The sequence below is a fragment of the Dromiciops gliroides genome, chromosome 3, assembly GCF_019393635.1.
Source record: "Dromiciops gliroides isolate mDroGli1 chromosome 3, mDroGli1.pri, whole genome shotgun sequence".
Taxonomy (NCBI): domain Eukaryota; kingdom Metazoa; phylum Chordata; class Mammalia; order Microbiotheria; family Microbiotheriidae; genus Dromiciops; species Dromiciops gliroides.
In genome coordinates, this window is record NC_057863.1 from 666,522,530 (window position 1) to 666,543,842 (window position 21,313).

Sequence of the window (21,313 nt, forward strand, 5' to 3'; positions counted from 1 at the left end):
TTGTCCACCGGGTAGGATGGGCTCATCCTTGGCGCCCCAGACTCAGCACAGATTGCATTCCTGCACTGTTTCTTCAGGGACCCGTTGGTTTTGCTACTACAGACGGTCCTGACTTCAAAGGTCCCAATTACAGCAGACTCTCTGTCACAGCCCTTTCTGTGGAGCGGGAATAAGGGACATACAGCGGCTGTCCATCACAGTGAGAGGTGTATTGTCTACAGAGAGGAAAGTCGCAGTGCAGGGTTTTCAGGGCTGACCACAAGTGTAGGTGTGCCTCCCTAGAGGTGACAGGGAGGCAGCTGGAGCTGATCAGACTTGCCTTTGAGAAAAATTACATTGGCAACTGCGCAGAGAATGGAGAGGAGAGGGGAGGGGAGGAAGGGAAGGGAGGGGAAGCAGGGGAGAGCCTCGAGGCAGAAATTAGGGTTAGAGCAACATCTAACACCACCTGACAACACAATGGATCAGAGTTAAATCATTTTTTAAAATGCAAAAGAATGGAAGATGTTCCTTTTCACATTTATGATTTGAGGGACACAGTTTTGTAAAGAAATGGAGAGGGGCAGCTAGGTGGTTCAGTGGAAAGAGCACTGGCCCTGGAGTCAGGAGGACCTGAGTTCAAATCCAGCCTCAGACACTTAACACTTACTAGCTGTGTGGCCCTGGGCAAGTCACTTAACCCCAGTTGCCTCACAAAAAAAAAAAAAAAAAAAAGAAAGAAAAAAAAGAAATGGAGAGAGGAAAACACAAGAGAAAAAAAATGGATTGTTTGTGTTTCTATAAAATTAAGAATGTTGTCGTGAGAAGATGAAAGTGCCCATTGGGGGAAATCATTTTCCTATCACATTTCTCTGATTAGCTTCTTTTGAAGCTTACCTCAGGACTCCCAGGGCTGTCCCCTCATAGCCCCGGGGTTGGGGGTGCCTATCTCGTTTCTGCTTTTCAGAAGCTCAATTTCCCTTTAGGGTTCAGGTGCCATTCCTCTCCTGAAATGAAATCTTTCTTGATCCCTTTAGCTGCTAGTGCCTGTGCCAGTTATTCTGTGTGTGCACACACGTGTGTGGGAGTGTGGTGGGACTGACCATATCTACAGACTTTGGACCCTGTGTAAGCTTCTGCAAACAGGGACCATTGTCTTTGTGTCTCTGTGTGAGCACCAGTTACACAGCACTTTTGTTTCGGTCTCAGACCTTCCGTTATTGAACCTCCTGTGAGGAAGCTCTGTTTACCAGAGCTGCACAACAGCACCAGCTGCATCACTTGTAGTCTTGGGGCATCACCTGGGTCACACACCTAGTAAGGATCCCTGGTGGGACCTGACTCCAAGGCCAGCCCACTATCCACTATGTAGCACACCATGTCACTTTGCATGCAGGAGGTGCTTAATACATGCTCGTTAATTGAGTCAGACATTTAGCCCTTCCTTCAACGTCCTCTGGCAGTCAAAGCTGAGCCCCCTTATCCAGCCCCACATTCAGAGCCATCTCCTTTCCTCTCCCATGGCAGGCCTGATAGAGGACAAACCAGACCTGATCTCTTGGCTGGAACAAGGGGAAGAGCCATCAGCCCCGGATCTGCGGGGAGAGGCCCCAAGGAGCCCCTGTCCCTGGGAAGGAGACCCTTCTGCCCGGCGCCTAGGAGCCAGGGGATGCCGCAGCCCAGCTGGGCCCTCAGGTATGGCCTTCTCTGAAGGGGGGGCTGGTGCAGGTGGGGTGTGGCAGGTCCCCAGGGGCATGTGCTGCTGCTGCTTTACCAACCACCTCCCCAGTGTCCCAGGGCAGGGAAATCCAGAGCCTGAAGCTCCCAGAGTTAACTGGGTGTGTGCCCTTGAGCAGAACACCTACCTGCCCATCCTCAGTTTTCTTACTGGTAAAATGAGAAGACTTTATGGTCTCTCAATGTTGTTCTGCCCCTCAGAGGTCCTTCACACTGCTGCCCAATCAGCATTTCTAAAGCCAGGTCTGGCCAGGTCACACCCCTGCTCAGCAGGCTGCTGTGGCTCCCGGGGGTCTTTGGGATGCCATGCACTCTGCCTCCCACAACCTGGCTGCAGCCTGCCTTTCCTCAATTCTTACCCGCCCCTCCTCCTCACGGCCCCTGTGGTCCAGCCACACTGGCCTTCTGGCTGCTCCTCCCCAGGGTCACACTGCCATGCCTGGGATGCACCCCCTGCTCCCAGGGGCCTCCTAGAAACCTTGAGTCCTTCTGAGCTCAGCTCATGGCCCAACAAGTGCTTGGAGACCCCCAGTGAGGGGCACCCCCTGTTTCCTTCCTCAGGGAGCCCATTCCCATTCTGGAGGGCTGGGATGGTCAGAAGCAGAACTGGTCTCTTTGGCACATCCACATTCTGCTTTGGTGGCCAAGAAGACAAAGTCTGATCCTTCTTCCACATGGCAACGCTTCTGATTCTCCGAGATAGCCTCCATGTCCTCTTTTCTTCAGACTAACTCTCCGGAGATCTCTCAAGCATGAGGGAAGGAAAGAGAAGCATTTATTTAATGCTTAAGATGAGCCCAATCCTGTGCTAAGTCCTGGCAGTACAACCCACCCTCATCTGGTAGGAACACAGCCCTTCACCTTCCTGGTGTCCTTCCTTTGGTCATCAGTGCCCTTCCTAAAATGTGGTTTCTTCAGCTGAACCGGAGACTTCCAGCGTAGTCTGGCCACGGTCGCATAGAGTTTGATGCCAGGCAGCCAGCTGGTCTGGTGGAAGGGGGTACTAGACCTGGGGCAGGAAAGCCTGAGTTCAAATCTGGCCTCTTGCGTGACCCTGGCCAAATCACTTCTCCCTGGTTTGCTCGAGTTTCCTCACCCGTAAAACGAGCTGGAGAAGGAAATGGCAAACCCCTCCAGTATTTTGTCAAGGAAACCCCAGATCATGAAGAATCAGACATGACTGAAAGAAAGGAAAAGCAAAGCAGGGCTAAGGTTGGCACCTGACTGCCGGGGTATTTTTGAGCATAAATAGAGATTTCATGTGTGTGCGTGCGCGTCTGTGTGCATGTGGTGGTGGTCTGCTCCATAGACGCTGTTCCTATTAGTGTACCCCTGTGCATGCATCAGCTTCCTAGGCTGCCAGTTTTCTGTGGGCCAGCAAGATTCATGAGACTGGTACTGGATGGCTTTGCCTCTGAGGACATCTACAGCTTAGATGCACATTCTTTTCCTTCTGAATTTCTTTCAGCCTGGGATTCTAGTCTTGAGAACCAGGAGGAGTCACCTGGAAAACAAGAAGGAGGACCCCTGATAACATTTGTGCAAGGCCCTACAAGGCACCTGTTTGCCCATGTCCCTACATTTTGGGAAAGTCCTAACCAGGAGGTCATGTTATGGACCCTTGAAGGGGAGACTCCAAGGAAAGTCCTTTCCCAGGAAAAAGAGCTCAACGAGTTGACTGTGCCCGTGCCCCCTGAGCAGGGAGGCCATGAATGGACTGACTTGGGAAGAAGCTTTAGTGGGAACACACCCGAGTACCCAGGACGGAGGGGCCATAATGAACATGGGAATCTCCCCTATGATCAGTGTAACAGAAATGGAGCTCATGAATTGGCAGAAGGTAGACAGGATTCTGGCAAGAGCTCACCTCTTATTCAAAGTCAGAGATCTCATGGTGAAGAGATGCCTTATAAGTGCACAGAATATGGAAAAGTTCTCAGCAACCACAAAGACATTCCAAGTCATAAGAGAACTCCAGAGGGAGAAAGACATTCTAAGTGCCATTGTGGAAAGACCTTTCGGGGAAGCTCAGGTCTCACCAAACACCAGAGAATTCACACTTGTCAGAAAACCTGTGATGATGCAGAGTTTGGGGAAGCCTCCAACCAGAACTCCAATGTTACTAAAAGTGACCAAATTCAGAGTGGAAAGAAGCCATACAAGTGTAAGGAATGTGGGACGGCCTTCACTTGGTACTCATACCTTAGGGAACATCAGAGGACTCACACTGGTGAGAAGCCTTATGAATGTAAGGAATGTGGGAAGGCTTTCAGCCAGAGCTCAAGCCTTACTAAACACCAGAGAATTCACACCGGAGAGAAACCATATAAATGTAAGGAGTGTGGGAATGCCTTCAGGCAAAACTCACATCTTATTAGACACCAGAGAATTCACACTGGAGAGAAACCTTATGAATGCAAGGAATGTGGGAAGGCCTTCAGCCAGAGATCGGACATTATTAAACATGAAAGAATTCATAGTGGAAATAAGCCATATGAGTGTAAGGAATGTGGGGCAGCCTTCAGTTGGCGTTCATACCTCATTGAGCATCAAAGAACTCACACTATTGAGAAACCTTATGAATGTAAGGACTGTGGGAAGGCATTTAGCCAGAATTCATCCCTTATTCAGCATCAGAGGATTCATACTGGAGAAAAACCTTATGAATGTAATGAATGTAGGAAAGCCTTCAAACAGAGATCATCCCTTATTCAACATTATAGAATTCATACAGGAGAGAAACCTTTTGAATGTAAAGAATGTGGAGCAGTCTTCAGTGGACACTCAGGTCTTATTCACCACCAGAGAATTCACACTGGTGAGAAACCGTATGAATGTAAGGAATGTGGAAAAGCCTTTAGGCAGAGCTCAGCCCTTATTCATCATCAGATAACTCATACTGCAGAAAAACCGTACAAATGTAAAGAATGTGGGAAGGCATTCCGGAGGAACACGGCTCTTACTGAACATCAGCGAATTCATACTGGAGAGATACCTTATGAATGTAAGGAATGTGGCAAAGCCTTCATCCAGAGATCAGCTCTTAATCAACATCAGAGAATTCATTACTGGAAAGAAGCCTTACCTGTATAAATAACAGAAGGCCTTTGTCCAGAGATCAGTTATCAGGAAATAGTGTATAATTCATATTGGAGAGAAACCTTATGAATGTAAGGAATGTGGGGAAGCATTCAGTCAGACATCAACCCTTATTAACATGAAAGAAGTAACACTGGAGAGAAAAGTTGAGTGTTTAGTAATTAGAGAAAGCCTGATGCAATTAGATCTGAGCCATTACTGAACATAAATTAATTGATGTGCATAGAGCACATGAATGTGAAAAATGGAGAGAATCCTTTAGTTGGAGAGAAACTATGGATGTCATGGATGCGGTAAACCCTTCAGTCTTAAGAAGACCTTTACTCTGTATCAGAGAATTCCACCTGGTAGAAAACCCTACTAATGTATTGAAAATGGAAAGCTTTCATTATTATTCCTAGACAGAATCTCTGTGAAGGTAGTGAATGTGGAAAAGCTCCTAGTCAGAGGTCTAGCCTGCTTCACCCTCAGTGAACTCATGCTGGAGGGAATTCCTTCAAATCAAAGGGATACGGGACAGAAGTAAAGGGTTCCGCTAAAGCCCAACTTCCCTTCACCTCAGAATTTCAACAAATATGCCCAGTAGAGTAAAAGAATAAGAAAAGAGAAAAAGAGAGCAATTCCCACAAAGAAAACTTTGCAGAAAAATCAGCACAGAGACTGTTAGTAATGAGTAAATCAAAACAGAGTCCTAGTATAATGCAAGACTAACAGTAGTCTTAGAAATCCCACTTTGTCTAAAGATCACCGAGGGAGCAAAGAGCAGAGTTAGTGGCTGATCCCATGATCAGTAAACAGAATTCTCTTCAAGAAAGGAAGTAACTATTTATTGATATCAGGGTGCTACAGAGAAAAGACATTCACACAAAGAAGTCTGGGGCTAAGGGATTGGAAGAACCCAGGCTCAGGATCCCCACTGTAATCTGGGCTGGAAAAGGGATGAATAAAAGGCTATGATCCCAGTGAAAGTGGCCCAGCTGGCCAAGGCAAGTTGGGAAGGAGGATGTATCTGTTTAAGGTCTAGCATGAGTGGGTTGTTTGAATGGAAAGAAATTTGCAGATGCCTAGAGCTTCATTTCAAAAAGCAGGAGGCTGTGATCTGGGTCTGGGCTGGGAGGAGAAGTTATGGAAGATACTGGCGTTTGATTGTATCAAGCATGAGCTGAAGATACCTTCTACTGATCCCCCCACCCCCAGAGGATATGCTTAATGAAGGGGAAAACCAATTTACCAATAATAACCTTGAATGTTAATGGACTCTGACCTCCAAAATCTCTAAGAAATTGGCAGCAGTCTCTAAGGTTATGAGCATGCCCCTGCATAAACTAGTGGTCAGAAGATACATACACACAAAGTGTATATACCATCATCAGCCACTTGAAAAATCCAAACTCCTTAATAATCATAGAAATACAAATTAATATAACCCTGACATATCACCTCATAGTTCTCAAGTGTAGTAAGAAGGTGATAGATGAGGACAGTCAGTGTCAGGAGGGTGGCGAGAAGACAGATATTAATATTAGTTCATGGCAAGTGGAGCCGGAAATTAGTCCAACGGCCACAACAGCATGAGGAAATACGTGAGAACCATTCTAGAATTTCTCATACTTTTGATCCAGAGATCTTATTACTGCATCTATAACCCTAGGATGTCACAGCAGTGAGAAAAGACCCACACTTAATTCAACAGCAAACATGCACATAGAAAATATCTATGTACATAAATGTTCATCCCAGCATTATGGGTAATAAAAAACTGGAGGCAAATATATGCCAAGGAGTGTCCTGTATGACTCTGAACTGGCATATGAATGTAATGGGAATAACAGGTGATGATAATAGCACCTACCTCCCAGGGTTGTTGTGAGGATCAAAAGAAGTGAGATATAGAGTGCTTTGTACAACTTGAAGCACTATAGAAATGTTAGCTAATATGTACCGTATATGTGTACATCCATTTGTAGGTGTGTGTGTGTGTGTAAACAGCTGGTGGCATAGTGGATCTGAAGTCAAGAGGACCTGAGTTCAAATCCAGCCCCAGACACATCCTAGCTGTGTGAGGCTGAGCAAGTCCCTAACCCTAACCCTAACCCTAACCCTAACTGTTCCATAAGGAATGACATGTGAAGACCTCAGAGCACTGTGAAAATTCATTGTAAGATATGATATGGGATTCAGAGTCCTGTAAAAGGTGATATGAGGCTGGGATGTTCTGAGCACAGATCCTAGAAAAAAAAGCAGTAACAAACTTTATCTGGGAAAATAAAAGGTCAAGAATATCAACTGAAATAAAGAAAAGAAGTGGAAAGGAAGAAGACCCTCTCCAGATCTCTGTAAATTAATTTAGATAGTACCTTTTTTATTACACTGGCATGGCCCAACCATGAACAGTGACTAGCTCTCCAATGATTTAAGTCTTCCTTTATTTCTGTAAGGTATTTTGCAGTTAAATACATGAGGGTTCTTAGTGTGTCCTGATAGGTTAACTCTGAGAAATTTTATATTATTTTATAATTTCTAGGAAGAGAATTTCTTTTCTATTTGATGATTTTGGTTACATAACAGAACATTTTTGCACAAACAAAACCAATGCAATTATTTTTAAGACATTTAAGGATTCATTAATCTTCCCAAAAGTTCCATGACATAAAATAGTTTGAGAACCCACGCCCTAAACAAAGTATACCTGCATTTCAGCAAGCCTTTCAACTAAATCTCTCAGGTGATGATAATAGCACCTACCTCCCAGGGTTGTTGTGAGGATCAAAAGAAGTGAGATATAGAGTGCTTTGTACAACTTGAAGCACTATAGAAATGTTAGCTAATATGTACCGTATATGTGTACATCCATTTGTAGGTGTGTGTGTGTGTGTGTGTGTGTGTGTGTGTGTGTGTGTAAACAGCTGGTGGCATAGTGGATCTGAAGTCAAGAGGACCTGAGTTCAAATCCAGCCCCAGACATGTCCTAGCTGTGTGAGGCTGAGCAAGTCCCTAACCCTAACCCTAACTGTTCCATAAGGAATGACATGTGAAGACCTCAGAGCACTGTGAAAATTCATTGTAAGATATGATATGGGATTCAGAGTCCTGTAAAAGGTGATATGAGGCTGGGATGTTCTGAGCACAGATCCTAGAAAAAAAAGCAGTAACAAACTTTATCTGGGAAAATAAAAGGTCAAGAATATCAACTGAAATAAAGAAAAGAAGTGGATAAAGGTGAGATTGACAAAAGTAATTAATTATTCGATGCACTTGCTACCAATCTAAATAAGGGCCCAGTTACCTTTCTAGCTAAATAATCTCCCCAATTACCCCCTGATTCTATTCTCTTTCCTCTCTAGTCCCTCTTTTAAATAGATCCCGAAATTATCTTCCTATCATGCAAGTCTGATTGTATCATCCCTTCTCCTACACGCCCTTTTGTTTGCCTCTAGGATAAACTACAAAATCCTTGGCCTGGTATTTTGAAGACCTTCCTAGCATTTATATAGCCCCTGCGATGTGCCAGACACAGTACTAAGTGCTTTGCAATATTCTCTAACTTGATCCTAACAACTACCTTGGGTTGTTGGGGGGTAATAGCTATTGCTGTCATTCTTCAGTTGTGCGACTCCTGTGGGGGTTTTCTTGGCAGATCCTGGAAGGCTCAGCCATGTCCTTCTCCAGCTCATTTGACAGATGAGGAAACTGAGGTAAACAGGGGTTAAGTGACTTGCCCAGCATCAGGAACCCAGGTTTTACTGACCCCAGGCTCCAGCTGCTCTTGAGACCCAAAGATTTATTCAAAACAGAAAATGTGGGGGGATGAGAATCAACAAAATTGATCAAAAAAGGGGTTCTATGGGTGGCACAATGAATGCTGGGCCTGGAGTCAAGAAGGCCTGAGTTCCCATTCACCCTCAGATACTTGATACCTGTGTGGCCAGGGACAGTCAGCTGACCCCATTAGCCTCAGTTTTCTCATCTGTAAAATGAGCTGGAGAAGGACATGGCAAACCACTCCAGCGTCTTTGCCAGGAAAACCCCCAATGGGGCCACAAGGAGTTGTACATAGGTGAAATGACTGGACATGAAACATGAAAAATAAGTCTGTAATACATGCTCGCTTCCAAGGGGTGTGATAGTCAATGTTTAACAACCGGAATCTCTTAAAAAGATGGGCGGGTGACACACTTTTCAGTTTGAATAGCCTCTTTCACATGTTCTTAAGTCCAAATAATCAATAAATCAAGTCAAGCCCTTATTTGTAGCCTCTGATTTCCCAGAGAGAAATGTTCACATCAAGCATTTAACGAGGGGCTCTCCAGACCTGGTAGAACAGGCTCCAGCACACCCCAGAAGGTTCGGTACCCTTGTCTGCCCTCCCCGACTTCTACAAAGTTGTTGGCTTCGGGGCCCCAAGCCGAGCCCTAGGGAACGGATGCCAAAGGGCACGGGCCAGGTCCTCTCCCGGCTGACAGAGAGGGAGGTCTCCGTCCCTACCAGTGTTCAAGCTGGGGGTGTGTGAACCTCACTCAGCTCTGTGGCGAGGGGGGAAAAGACGGGGGTGGGAAATCTTGGGAAGGGCTCACGAGCACACACCCACATCTTCACGCGGGCATCGGGCATCACCAGCTCACACAAGCACGGACGCAGCCGGCTCTACTTATGCGCCCGCCCAGACCACGCCCCAACGGGGCACGCCCCCTACAGGCCACTCCCCAGCACCAAAGAAGCTTCTCCCTCACCAGCCACCCCTACTGCGCCTGCGCAATCCTAGAGCCGCTCAGGACTTCGTTTCCCAGAAGTCTCCACGCGACGTCTCCACGGCTGGGAGGAGTAAGGAAAAGCCTCTGCGCAAGCGCAATGTTCAGCCGGCGTTGGGAGCGAGCCGCAGGCTGCCTGGGGAGCGGAGGGAGAGGCGTGCGCCGAGGTGAGCCCCCTCCTGGGTGACGTCACAGGGAGGGGAGGGAGGAGGGTCTGGAGGGGGACTGTGCGTGTGTTCGCTTGTGACTCCGGTGGGGGGGTGGGTGAGGGAGGTTCGTTTACGTTTGTGCGCCTGCGCCTCCGGGTGTATTGGTGTAAATCCTCGTGACAGCGCGTGTGACTACAGCACTTTGTGCATAAGAGTGCCTGCTGGGCGTGCACACGCATGTGTGAGCCAGCCTGCTGGGCGTGCACTGTGCGCGTGCCATGGGGGTGTGGATGTGTGTGCACTGGGGGTGGATACTGTGCATTGGAATGTGGTTTGTGTGAGTGTCCCAGCTTGGTGTGCATAGGTGTGTGTTCCAGTTGGGTGTGCACAGGTGTGTGTCCCAGCTTGGTCTGCACACCTGTGGGTCCCAGTTTGGTGTGCACGCGTTCCTGTTCTTTGGCCCTCCCTGTTGGGGTCCCCCCCAAGATTTTTTTTACTGGACAATACGATAAACTTTCATTAAGCACCTCCTGTTGGTTAAAGAGCCCAGAGACCATGTGCCAGCTAAGGGAGCGTGTGTACCAGGGCATAGAATGCCTACCTAGAGAGTAACCTTCACTCCCCAAACTCAGGTCTTTTTGTTTTCTATTTTGTTTGCTCTGGGGCTTCCTGTGGCTGTGCTAGCTGGCTGATTTTCTAAATTGTTGTTGTTGCTTTTGAAGAAAGTCATAGTCCGTTTATTAACCCTCTTTTTCAATTATGTTAACGTTTTCAGAGAGTTTTTTCCTCTGAACACTGCGTTAGATGCATCCCCCCAACTTGTTTATTTATTATACTTTTTTACATACTTTGTTGTTTCTGCTTTTCTCTGATGTGCTCATTTTCCACGATGTCATTGCAGTGAAGGATGTGTTTAAATATTTCCATTTTTCTGCATTTACTTAAAATTTCTCTGCTCCAGCACTGACCACTTTTTATAAAGATATCAGCAAAATGTTGGGATATCTGTATGCCACTTTTCTCTTCACATTTAAAGATATGTTTTTTTCAATCTAACTTCTCTAGTCTGTTCAATTTTCTATTCTTTTTTATTTCTTGGTTGATTGCTATATCCCTGAAAGAAAGACATAAATGTACCCGATTGTGCCCATAACTATCCTTTGGCTGCTTCTTACTTTGTGCCTGTGCATACAATGTTGCTTATAAATGTTTTGTCGTTTTCGTGTGTTTCTCTCATGATTTTGTGGGTTTTGTTTTTGTTCCTTCTGATGTTGTGATGATGACTCCCGCTTTTTGGAATCCCTTGATGCATAGTCAATTTCTGCCTTGTCTTTTCATTCTGTTTTATGGGTCTTTGGTTGTTTTTTTTTAAAGCTTTCTTTTTTGGTGTGCAACAAAGTTTCTGCTTTTGTTTTCTTATCTATTCTGTTATTTTCTGTGAGTCCAGCCAAGCAGCAAGCATTTTTAAAGCACCCACTAGGTATTAGGCCTGGGATATGAAGACAAAAATGAAAGATCCCTCCCCTCCAGGAGGTTACATTCTGTCTGTTGTAAGTATGCACCTGTAAATAAATTTAAAATGCAGACAAGTAAATCTCAGACAATTTTAGGTGGGGGATTTTTGTTCAGGAGAGACCTCATATAGGAGGTGGCACTTGGGGAGCAGAATTTTGCAAGGGGAAGTTAGCAGTTCTAGGAGGTGGAGTGAAGAGGGGGTGTACTCAGGGCATGAGGGTAGGGAAGAGGAGGAGGGAAGCTGACTGTAAGGAAGAACAAGTGGGCCACTTTGACTGGTGGGTATGGGGTATTTCTTAAGCCTGGAAGAGTCGTTAGGCCCCTTGGGAAGGACCTGAAAAGCCAGCAGGGTATATTTGACCTAGGAGGTGGCCACTGGAGCTTTGTGAGCAGGGGAGGCACATGGGTCAGCCCTTGGCTCAGGAGGATCACAGGTTCCTAGAAATGGAGGAGAGCTCAGAGATGCATTTAATAGATGAGGCCCTGAGGCCGAGGAGAAGCTAAGGTCCCCTTAGTAATGAGCCTTATCGATAAGATTTGAACCCAGGTCCTCTGACCCTGAGGCCTGTGATCTCTACCTTTTTTTAAGTAGCCTTTGAGTCTGTTCATTTTTAAACTTTCTTTTAAATCAGTATTTAGCTTTTACGTCACCTGAGTTTCTGGATGTATCCCTCTTTGCCCCACCCACCCGGCCATTTCTTCTGACAGAGAATAAAAAAAGAAAGCAAAATAAAATCAGTCAAGCAAAAACAATGCGCTTGTCAACCACGTTTGAAAGTATAGTCCACTATCCCAAAGCCAAAGGCCCCCAGCTCTGCAAAGAAGGGTGGGAGGCGCATTTTCTCAGCTCTTCTCTGGGCCTAGCTCGGTCACTTTAATAACGAACTTCAGTCTGGCAGTTGTGTGGAAGAGGGCCTGTGGGGAGAGCCAGGTACTCACCTGCAGAGGGGATGGAGAAGGAGGTGGCTGGTGAGAGGGCTGTGCCGGTGGGATCGATGGATGATTTGAAGAACAGGGGTGTTTTGGGGAAGAGAGAACGAGTTCTGCTTTGAACACACTGAGGAGAGAGCATTCAGCGGTGTGAGATGATGGAGGGGGTCAGGGAAGATGAGGGCTGAGAAAGGGCCTTTGGGTTTGCACATTCAGAAGTGGTTTTCAAAAGAAGGGCCAGTTAACTGGGAGAAAGATTAATGAAAAAAAATGCAAATCAAAGCAAGGTTGAGGTTTCAAGAGATGCTCAGCAAATAACAAAAGATGGGAATAGCTGATGTTGGAGGGGTGGGTGGGTAGTGGGAAGAGCTGGAGTCAGTGACCCTCGAGTTCCATCTGCCCTTGGACACTTCTCCATGTGTGACCCTGGGCAAGTCATTCAAACTCTCTTTTCCCTGTTTCCTAATAACACCAACCTGCTGGGGTTGTGTGGATCAAAGGAGATTATATTTAGAAAGTGTTTAGCACAATTCCTGCCACATAGGACTGTATAAATGGTAGGTGTCAATCTTACATTAATATCTTGTTGATGAAGCTGTGAGTTAGTCCAGCCATTCTGGAAAGCAGTTTGCAATTAATGGCCCAAAGTGACTATTGTGAGGACCAATTTTTAATTGGGGAGTGCTAGCTAAGTGGCTTGCTGCAATATTGGGGCAAGGAAGGAGACCAGCAGTCTCCCTCAAAACAGAACAAGATTTATTTTAACAAGAACGAACTTACCAAAAAAAAAACACAAACAGGATCAGTAGGATCAAGGGAAAGGAAATAAAATGGGGAAAGGGAAATTATAATACCTGAAAAAATACCACCGCCCAGGAAACAGCTGAAAATACGAAGCAGAATGCCTGTCTCTTTCCAGCTTCCACCTCGAACGCCCAAATCTCCTCCCCCAAACCTAGAAACACCCTACACAGCCCCAGCCAATGGGATGGCTGCTCTGACAGTCACATGACTGCCCTCACTAGGCTTCCAATCATTATAATTTTGCCTGGCCCATGTAGGCCTCAGCGAGTGGTGATGACATGAGGTGCCAGAGCCCTGGCAATGTCTACAACCAGTGGGTGGAGCACCGTGCGGTTTGCAGAGCCCTAGGCCAGCTCGAGCTGAGGCATAAAACCCTCAAATAATAATTCTTTACACTATAAGTCTGTTCCCTTGGACCCATCTCTTTCACTGTGGTGTATGCCGCAGTGAGGTTCAAGATAGGTCCCATAAGCACCAAAATATTACCAGCGGCATTTTTGTGTAGTAGCAAAGAATCAGAAACAAAGTAGATGTTCATCGAGTCAAGAATGGCCAAAAATCTGGATGTGAACATAGTGGAAGATGACTGTACTATAAGAATCCAGAGAAGTGTGGGAAGATTTATAAGAATTGATGCAGGCTGAAGTAAGTAGAACCCAGGGCACTATACAATGAATACAATAATGTAAATGGAAAGAGGAAAAACAAACATGGAAAGAAACCATAATTAAAATGCCTGAGAAGCTTGTCTCTGGAGAAGAGAGAAGAAAATGCAACTGGACTTCTGGTCCAGACAGCTCCTGAATGGGAAGTGGACCACAGAGCTCCCACCTACTTACTCCAGCAGAATGGATAAAGATCAAGACAGCCACTGAAAACTCCAGGAAAAGACTTCTTTCAACCCAATATTGCCAAGGTCGTCTCTAAATGTTTCCAAAGAAGAGAATAGCTCATTAGCAACTATAGAGATTTGTGATGCTTAAAAACTAAATTGTGGTTGCCTTAAATTAGAAGCTTTAGCTCCAGTCCTTGGGCATTAAACATTTATTAAAGCATACAGATATTCCCATGGAGTTCAGAAAGTTAAGAAAAAAGCCTATTTAGCCTAGAGTTCCAGCCTGGTCTAGTTCTTCCTCAAGTCCTCTGCCACAAGCCTGCTTTAATCAGGAACTCTCCAGCAAGCTGATTGTGGAAGCTTTTTATAGGTCTGGAACAGAGGCGGTCCTTACACGCTGCTTCAAGCTGATTGGTTGGCATCATCCAAATCCATTGGTTCTGAAGGTGTTCTCAAGTTGAGTTCACAGTCTAGCTTCTGAGAACAATACCTTCTTAAGGGCTAGCCAGGTGTGATTACAGTCCAATTAACTTGAAGTAGGCTTAATCAGCAGTCACTCTCACTTGATTCAATCGGTATAGATTAATCTCCAGGTGGGTCTTTGAGTATCTGCTAAATCCCATTATTTCACCACAGATTCAAAGGGAAAAGATTTTCCATGAGGACTATATGAATACCCAGAAGAAATGAAGCAGTAGATAAAAATAGAGGAAAGATTTGGCAGGAGAATAGTTTAGAAGAGAAAGTGGTGAACCTTAGCCCAGGAATGGACTCCCTGAAAACAAGAAGAGACCAATCATTGGAGCTAGCAGGCAGGGCTTGTATGACTTCTGCTAAAACGTACCATTAAACAGTCTGTGAGCAGAAGCAGAAAGTGGGTATCATTCAGGGTTAGGGTTTGGAAAAAGATGAAAAACAGTATGACAAGGAGGCAATGAATTCAGGGGTAAAGGCCAGCATGAAGTTGAACTGCCCTAACTATCCCATCAAGTTAAATAGTTCACCAGAAAACTAGACCAGAGCAGGGGTGGTAACTTGGAATGAAGTGATGAGGGTCTGCACTGGGCAGGGGCAGTGTCAGAGAGAAGAAAGGGGCTTGAGACATGCTACTAAGGTGGAAATGATAGGATTTGATATTGGATATAGGGGGTAAGAGAGAAGAGGATGACACTTGGATTGGGAGCCCCAATGACTGGAGGCATGGTGGTGCCCTCAACAATAATAGGGATGTTGAGAAGAGGACAGATTTTGGGAGAATGATAATGAATTCAGTTTTAGACATGTTGTGTCTAAGATGCCCATGAAATATCCAGTTCAGGATGATTAAAAGGTAGTTGGAGGGCAGCTAGGTGGCGCAGTGGATAGAGCACCGGCCCTGGAGTAAGGAGTACCTGAGTTCAAATCCGGCCTCAGACACTTAACACTTACTAGCTGTGTGCCTCACTAAAAAAAAAAAAAGGTAGTTGGAGATGCAAGATTGGAAGTCAGGGAAGAGGTTAAGGCTAAACAAGAAGATATGAGAATCATCTGCAGAGAGGGGATAGATCACTAAAACCAGGGGAGCTGACCAGATCATCAAGTGAAATAACAGAGGAAGAAGAGACAAGGGTTAGCGTTTTCTGTCCTGGGACAGAGCCTTGAGGGGCCCTTACTGGTTGGTGGCTGTGACACAGGTAAAGATCCAGCCAAGGAGACTGAGAAGGGGTCAGACAGGGAGGAGCAGAGCCACAAAAAGCTAGTGGGAACCGAGTATCAGAGAGAAGAGGGTGGTCCAGTGTCAGAGGCTTCAGAGAGCTCAAGAAGGACAAGAGTTGAGAAAAGGCCTTTGGATTGGCAATTAAGAGATAGTAATTTTGGAAAGGGTGAGGTCAAGCCAGACTGTAAGGATTTAAGAGAGGAGAGGAAGTTGAGACACCTCTTGTAAACAGCCTTCTCAAGGAATTGAGATGCAGAGTGAAGAGAGATGCCATAGGAGAGCTGGCAAGAATCGACAACCCAAGTAATGGGTTTTGAGGATGGGGGAGATAATAGCATCATAAAAACAAGCACCTGTGAAAGACTTCAGAATGTTGATCCATGCCATGGTCCGTGATGATTCCAGAGGACCAACGATGAAGAGTGGTTCCTGCTGAAACCACCCTAGTCTTCCTAACTTCCTTATTCCTGTCAAAGATACTGCTACCCTAGGCTGGCAATCTAGGTATCATCCTGGACTCTTCACTCTCTCACTCCCCCCCCCTCCCCCATATCCAGTATGATGCCAAGATCTGTCAATTTCACCTCCATATCATCTCTAGTTGATGTCACCTCTACAGCATCTCTGGTCCATTTCACCTCTGCAGCATCTCTGGTCCATTTCACCTCTGCAGCATTTCTGGAATACACCCCTTCCCTGCTCTGACCATGCCCCCACCCTGATGCAGACCTTTATGTACCCACACCTGGACCATTGCTGGGGAGTCTTCGTGCCTCAGTCTCTCCCCTTCAGCCCATCCTTCATCCACCAAAGGACTTTTCTTAAAGCCCAAGTCTGATGGCTTCACACATACTCCTCCCACCACACACAGAGTCAGTAAACTCCAGTGGCTTCTGTCACTGAAATATAAAACACTTTGGCTTTTACAGCCCTTCTTAACCTGTCCCTCTTCCTTCTGGCTATGCCAAGACCAAGACCTTCCTCTTGGGCTGTCCCCCATGCCTGGACTTCACCATCTGGCTTCTCTAATTTCCTTCAAGTCTCAACTGAAGTCCCCTTCTGCAGAACTCCTTCCTCATTCTCCTCTATTCCAGTGAGATGACCTCCCATTTATCCGGCATCTCTCTTGTTTGCGCACAGCTGGTTTTATGCTGTCTCCCCTGTTGGACTGTGAGCTCACTGAGGGTAGCAACTGGCCATTGTGGGTGCTGATATATGCTGAGCACAAGGAGTACAATTGCAGCTGGAGCTTTCTCTGCCTTCAAGAAGTGTGCACTCCAATGGGGCACCACACCTGTGGGGAAGGTATTTGGGTTTGGAGAGACCAACCCAGTCATAGTGTGGATGGCATGATTCTTGAGCTGGAAAGTAGAGTTCCGGGTAAAGGTGCAGGACCTGTGAAGAGGAGGTGAAGGAAGATTAGGAGGGAAATGTGGCTGGGAACGGCCTAGAGAGAGGAGGCCGAGTGAGGCACTCTCATCCTCAGGATGGCTGAGAGCCCATCGTGGGCTGCACTTCCTGAGTTGAAAGGGTCTTGGCCTGAAGGCCATGCTCTGGGTCTCCACAGAGTGTCACTGGGAGATGTACCTAGCCAGAGCAAGACCAGACATTCTTCTAGGACCTATTCTGTTTTATGGGGATGCTCCCTTTCTCTAAAATGGATGTGTGTTATCTCTGTACCTGTGTACATGTAGCAGGATTAAGCTCCTGTGGTCAAGGGCTGTTTTGTTCTGAGCCCTGTGTCCTCTAGGCTTGCCAAGCCATGCTGCTTTGCAAGTGGTAGCGTTTGAAAATGTGTGATTGAATTGCTTTTCTAGCTCTCTGTCCCACTGACCTATTCTTCTGTTGTTGAACCTACACCAAGATCATTGATAACTGCTTTATTATACAATTTAAGGTCTGGAAATGCTGTGTTCCTTTCCTTCATTCCTTCCTTTTTCTTTTTCCTTTTTAAACATTATTTCCCCTAATATTCTAGACCAAGGGTTCTTAGCCTGGCATTTGTGAACATGCTGGGTTAAAGAAATCCATACATTTGGTAAGTGTGTGTCAATAGGATTGGTTTGCTTTGTTAATCCTATTCAGTTTAGGCATTTAAATCCATGATTTAGAGAAGAGGTCTTCCATGGTCCCCACCAGGCAGCCAGAGGGACTCCCTACACTCCAGAGGTTAAGAACATCTGGCATTGACCATTGTTCTTTAGAGTGTATGACCTGTCTGTGTTTGATGAAGTCACACTGACTCCTTGTGCCCCTGCTTCCTTCTCTACATTTTCATGAAATATTCCTTTCCTAATACATTTTAGAATCTCCCAGGATTGGCCTCAAGTCTGCAGAATTCATTCCCTTTCCTGATTTGAAATTGTGGTCAGCACTTGCCTCTCCCAGCTGAGGATGAGCTGAAGGGGGTTCTGTTGTCGGTCTGTGCATCGGAGCAGATGTCCCCACCCTCGGTTAATGTTCTCAACGTAGCCACAAAATCCCTTTTTTGTCTTCAGCCTTCCCATCCTGAGACGTCTGTTGGGTTCCTGATGCCTCGCTCCAATCCTGTGGCTGCACTTCGGGCTTCATCCTCTGTCCACCGTCCTCCCTCGAATTTCTCATCTTTGTCAAGCCAGAGGTGGGTGGGGAGCTCCCTCTGCACCCTCATCACTCTCTTCGGACACCTCTCCCTTCCCACGACTCTGCCTGTCTTTTCCAGCCACTCCTGGGTCACTGCTGATGCCTCAGTTTCCCCATCCCCATGCTCTGGGCTCTCCTTTCTCCTTGCAGGGCTGCCATCCACTCCCAAGGCTTTAGTTAACATGTTCATGCCAATAAGTCTCCAGTCTTTGCTCCTGACCTTGTCTGTGGAGGCCATTGAAGTCCCCTCTCCTGAAATTCTAATTCCCCAACTCTAGGAAGAGTGAGTGTGTGTGTGTGTGTAATGTCTGTGTGTATATGCTAATATTGTGTGTATGTGAGTGGTGTATCTGTGTGCGTCTGAGTGTTGCGTGTGTATGTGAGTGGTATATATGTGTGTGTGTGTGTGTGTGCACGCATGCAAGCATGTGTACACGTGTGCATGTGTAGGCGGAGATGGGGCTCACCTCCCTGGGCTCAGGAGACTCCTAATTGGATGAGTCCAAGGACTGACCAGCCAGCCTGGGTCCCCTCACAGTGAATCCCCTCTTGTCCCACAGATTTGCTGTCTCTCAGTTTTACCCTTTCTGGAGAGGACAGGCCAGAGGAGGAGGGAATGGCTTCTGGCGTTCTGCTGGCCAGAGTCCAGGTGAGCTGGGTTCTCTTTTCTCTGTCGGCTATGCCAGACCATAGACAAGCAACCTTGCTGAGTTGCGGTCAAGCGCTTGGGGACAGCAGCCGATGAGAATGAGCAGCAAGCTGACCTGACTATCCCTGTGTCTGAGAGTGCCTCTGAGGCTATCCTTCTTGTCTCTAATGAGATGCACCTGGTCCATCTCCTTAACTTTACTTTGGAAGCCGAGGCTCACAGAAGAAAAGTGACAGAGCTGAGGCCAGAGCCCAGATAGCCTGACTCAGCAGCAGCCGCTCGGGCCCTCAGATCCTCTTCAGACCGCCTTGGTCAGTCCCAGGCTCGTCCTCAGCCCCGGGGCTGTGTCGGGGGCGACTGCCTGGCCAGCATGCTTGTGTTTGGTGTTTCAGGAGGCGGTGACATTCAAGGAGGTGTCTGTGGACTTTACTCAGGAGGAGTGGGGGCTCCTGAGCCCTGTCCAGAGGGAGCTGTACCGGGAGGTGATGCTGGAGAACTACAGGAACCTGGGCTCCCTGGGTAAGGCGGCCTCTAGCTTGTGGCTCTGAGAGAGAGAGCGAGAGAGAGCAAGCGAGCCCGAGCGTGAGCGCTCCTCTCCTGGGCCCAGACACGGCGCATGCGTCTGTCTCTCCTTCCCAGGGCTGGGCTCCTCCATTCAGGGACTCTCCCCAGGGCTCCCAGCTGAGATTTCTGCAGCTGGGGGGCCACTCCCCTCCCAGACTGCAATGCAGTGTCCAGCTTTGCCCTGACAAATGACAAGACTTTAGAATGTCAGGGTTGGGAGGGTGGTTGAAGATGTTCCATCTTGCACTGTCCCGTTATTGTGGTGGGAAATGAGGCCCAGAAAGAGAGAGCAGTGTCCCAGGTACCGTGAGGGAGGGGCAGGCATGAGCCCAGAAGCCCCAGGCCTTATCTGGCTTCCCCCCATCGCCCCTCTCCTGCCCCTTTTGGGCACAGTCTTCCTTGTGTGGTCTCTTAGAGATGTGGACACTGAGGCCCCAGGAGGGAGGTGAATCCTCAAGAAGAGGGTGATGACCCGTTCTGAGGAACATCCCAGAGATTCATGCTTAAAGGGGCAGCGGACTAGACCTGGGGGGCCCGCCCAGCATCTATTGACTAGGGGGTCTGGTGATCAGATCTAGGTGCCGTAGCCTCAGCCTTGGCCATCCCTGCCCATCCCAAGTCCCTTGCTGCCTGTAGGCAATCAGTATACATTCATTAAGTACCTACTGCATACTCTGCACTTGGTGTCCAAAGACAAAACCAAAGTCACCCCTGCCCTCAGAGGTAGCGTCTCTTACAGTAACAACCAGTGTACAGATAAGCACAGATACACTGAGCCCCAGGGGACTGGGGGAGACCCGGCAGTGGGGGAGGATCCAGAAAGGTTTTGTGTAGGAGGAACCTCAGGATTCCAAGAGTGAGGCGTGAGGAGGGAGTTCATGCTGGGCTTGGAGAACAGAGGGATGTGCCGCTGTGTGGGAGGAATGGCAAGGAGGCCTGTTTGGATGGGCCAGAGGGTGCCGATGGCATAACTCCAGGAGGTTTGATTGGGGCCTGGTCTCGGCAGTAGCACCAGGGGAGCCCCCAGAGCCCGGGAATGGCCCGGTTAGACCACCAGGGCAGCCACGTGGAGCGAGTCCTGAAAATGGGAGCGAAGGGAAGCCAGAAGCCCAGTTCTTGGCTTTGAGGTCATGGAGGCAGGTAGTCATGAGGGCTTGCACAGAAGGGATGATGATGAGAGGGTGCACGAGGGGAGGGCGTGAGATACGTTGGCAACGTAGAATCGGCAGCACTGGCAGCTGACTCTGAAGCTGTGAACCTGGGCGACCAGGCGGAAGCGTGACCCGGCATTGAGAGGGTCTTCTCATTTTCTCCCCGTATTCAGGGCTTCTGGATCCCAAATCAGACCTGATCTCCTGGTTGGAACAAGAGGAAGAGCCCGAGGCGTGGGATCTGCCGGGAGGGGTCCCAAGAAGTGCCTGTCCAGCCAAAGGAGGCAGGTCCAGCTGGCAGCCGGGAGCCAGCCCACGGGGCAGCCCGTCTGGTGCATTAGGTGTAGCCGCGGTAGCACGAAGGGCGGTGGAGCAGGCTATGATGATCTGAGGCGAGGGCGGTCTTGACTGTCTGTGCTCCCTGAGCCTGTGGCAAACGGACTGCTTGGAGTCAAGATGCCTCCAGCTCTGACATTCCAGGGCCTTAGTCCATGTGACCCCAGCTCCTCAAAAGAGGGACTCTGGCCAAGTCATTCCCCTTTCTGAGCTTTTGTGGCCTCCTTTGTGAAGTATAGATTGGGGTCATCAAGCCCCAAAGTCCCTTATAGTTCTCAGCTCTGGGGACCAAGGACGACCTTGTTCTCCCTCGATGTACTCCCACCTCCCTCCTAAGTGGGTTCTCTTCTACTTGCCTCCCTTTCCTGGGGGTCCTCCTCACCCCTCCTCTTCCCCTGCCCCCGCCCTTCCACCCGACCTCTGGAAGGTCTGCCTAGGCCACTATTGACCCTTCTAGGAGCCCATCACAGAGCAGTTTCTTCATTCTCCATACCAAGGA

General features: G+C 47.7%; 2 protein-coding genes across 2 annotated transcripts in view; both read left to right on the top strand.

Moving 5' to 3' along the window:
* The window catches only part of LOC122750161 (zinc finger protein 571-like), a 30,309-nt gene that overhangs the window by 4,582 nt on the left and 4,414 nt on the right, over nucleotides 1-21,313 (top strand). Inside the window, exons 5-6 of the mRNA XM_043996829.1 lie at nucleotides 1,507-1,674; nucleotides 3,185-4,768. Coding sequence (XP_043852764.1) covers nucleotides 1,507-1,674; nucleotides 3,185-4,768 — 1,752 coding nt within the window. The remainder of the gene's footprint in view (nucleotides 1-1,506; nucleotides 1,675-3,184; nucleotides 4,769-21,313) is intronic.
* Nucleotides 9,623-21,031, top strand: LOC122750160 (zinc finger protein 454-like). The gene is made up of 5 exons (XM_043996828.1): nucleotides 9,623-9,730; nucleotides 17,991-18,112; nucleotides 18,675-18,763; nucleotides 19,156-19,282; nucleotides 20,652-21,031. Exons 3-5 carry the CDS (start codon nucleotides 18,731-18,733, stop codon nucleotides 20,867-20,869), a joined length of 378 nt encoding a protein of 125 aa, XP_043852763.1. The 5' UTR covers nucleotides 9,623-9,730; nucleotides 17,991-18,112; nucleotides 18,675-18,730; the 3' UTR covers nucleotides 20,870-21,031.

Excerpts from the sequence above, each read along its gene's own strand:
- LOC122750160 (XM_043996828.1), top strand. The coding sequence starts at position 18,731 with ATGGCTTCTGGCGTTCTGCTGGCCAGAGTCCAG. Across the intron at positions 18,764-19,155 it reads TTCTGCTGGCCAGAGTCCAG|GAGGCGGTGACATTCAAGGA; the intron begins GTGAGCTGGGTT and ends TTGGTGTTTCAG. Across the intron at positions 19,283-20,651 it reads CAGGAACCTGGGCTCCCTGG|GGCTTCTGGATCCCAAATCA; the intron begins GTAAGGCGGCCT and ends CCCCGTATTCAG.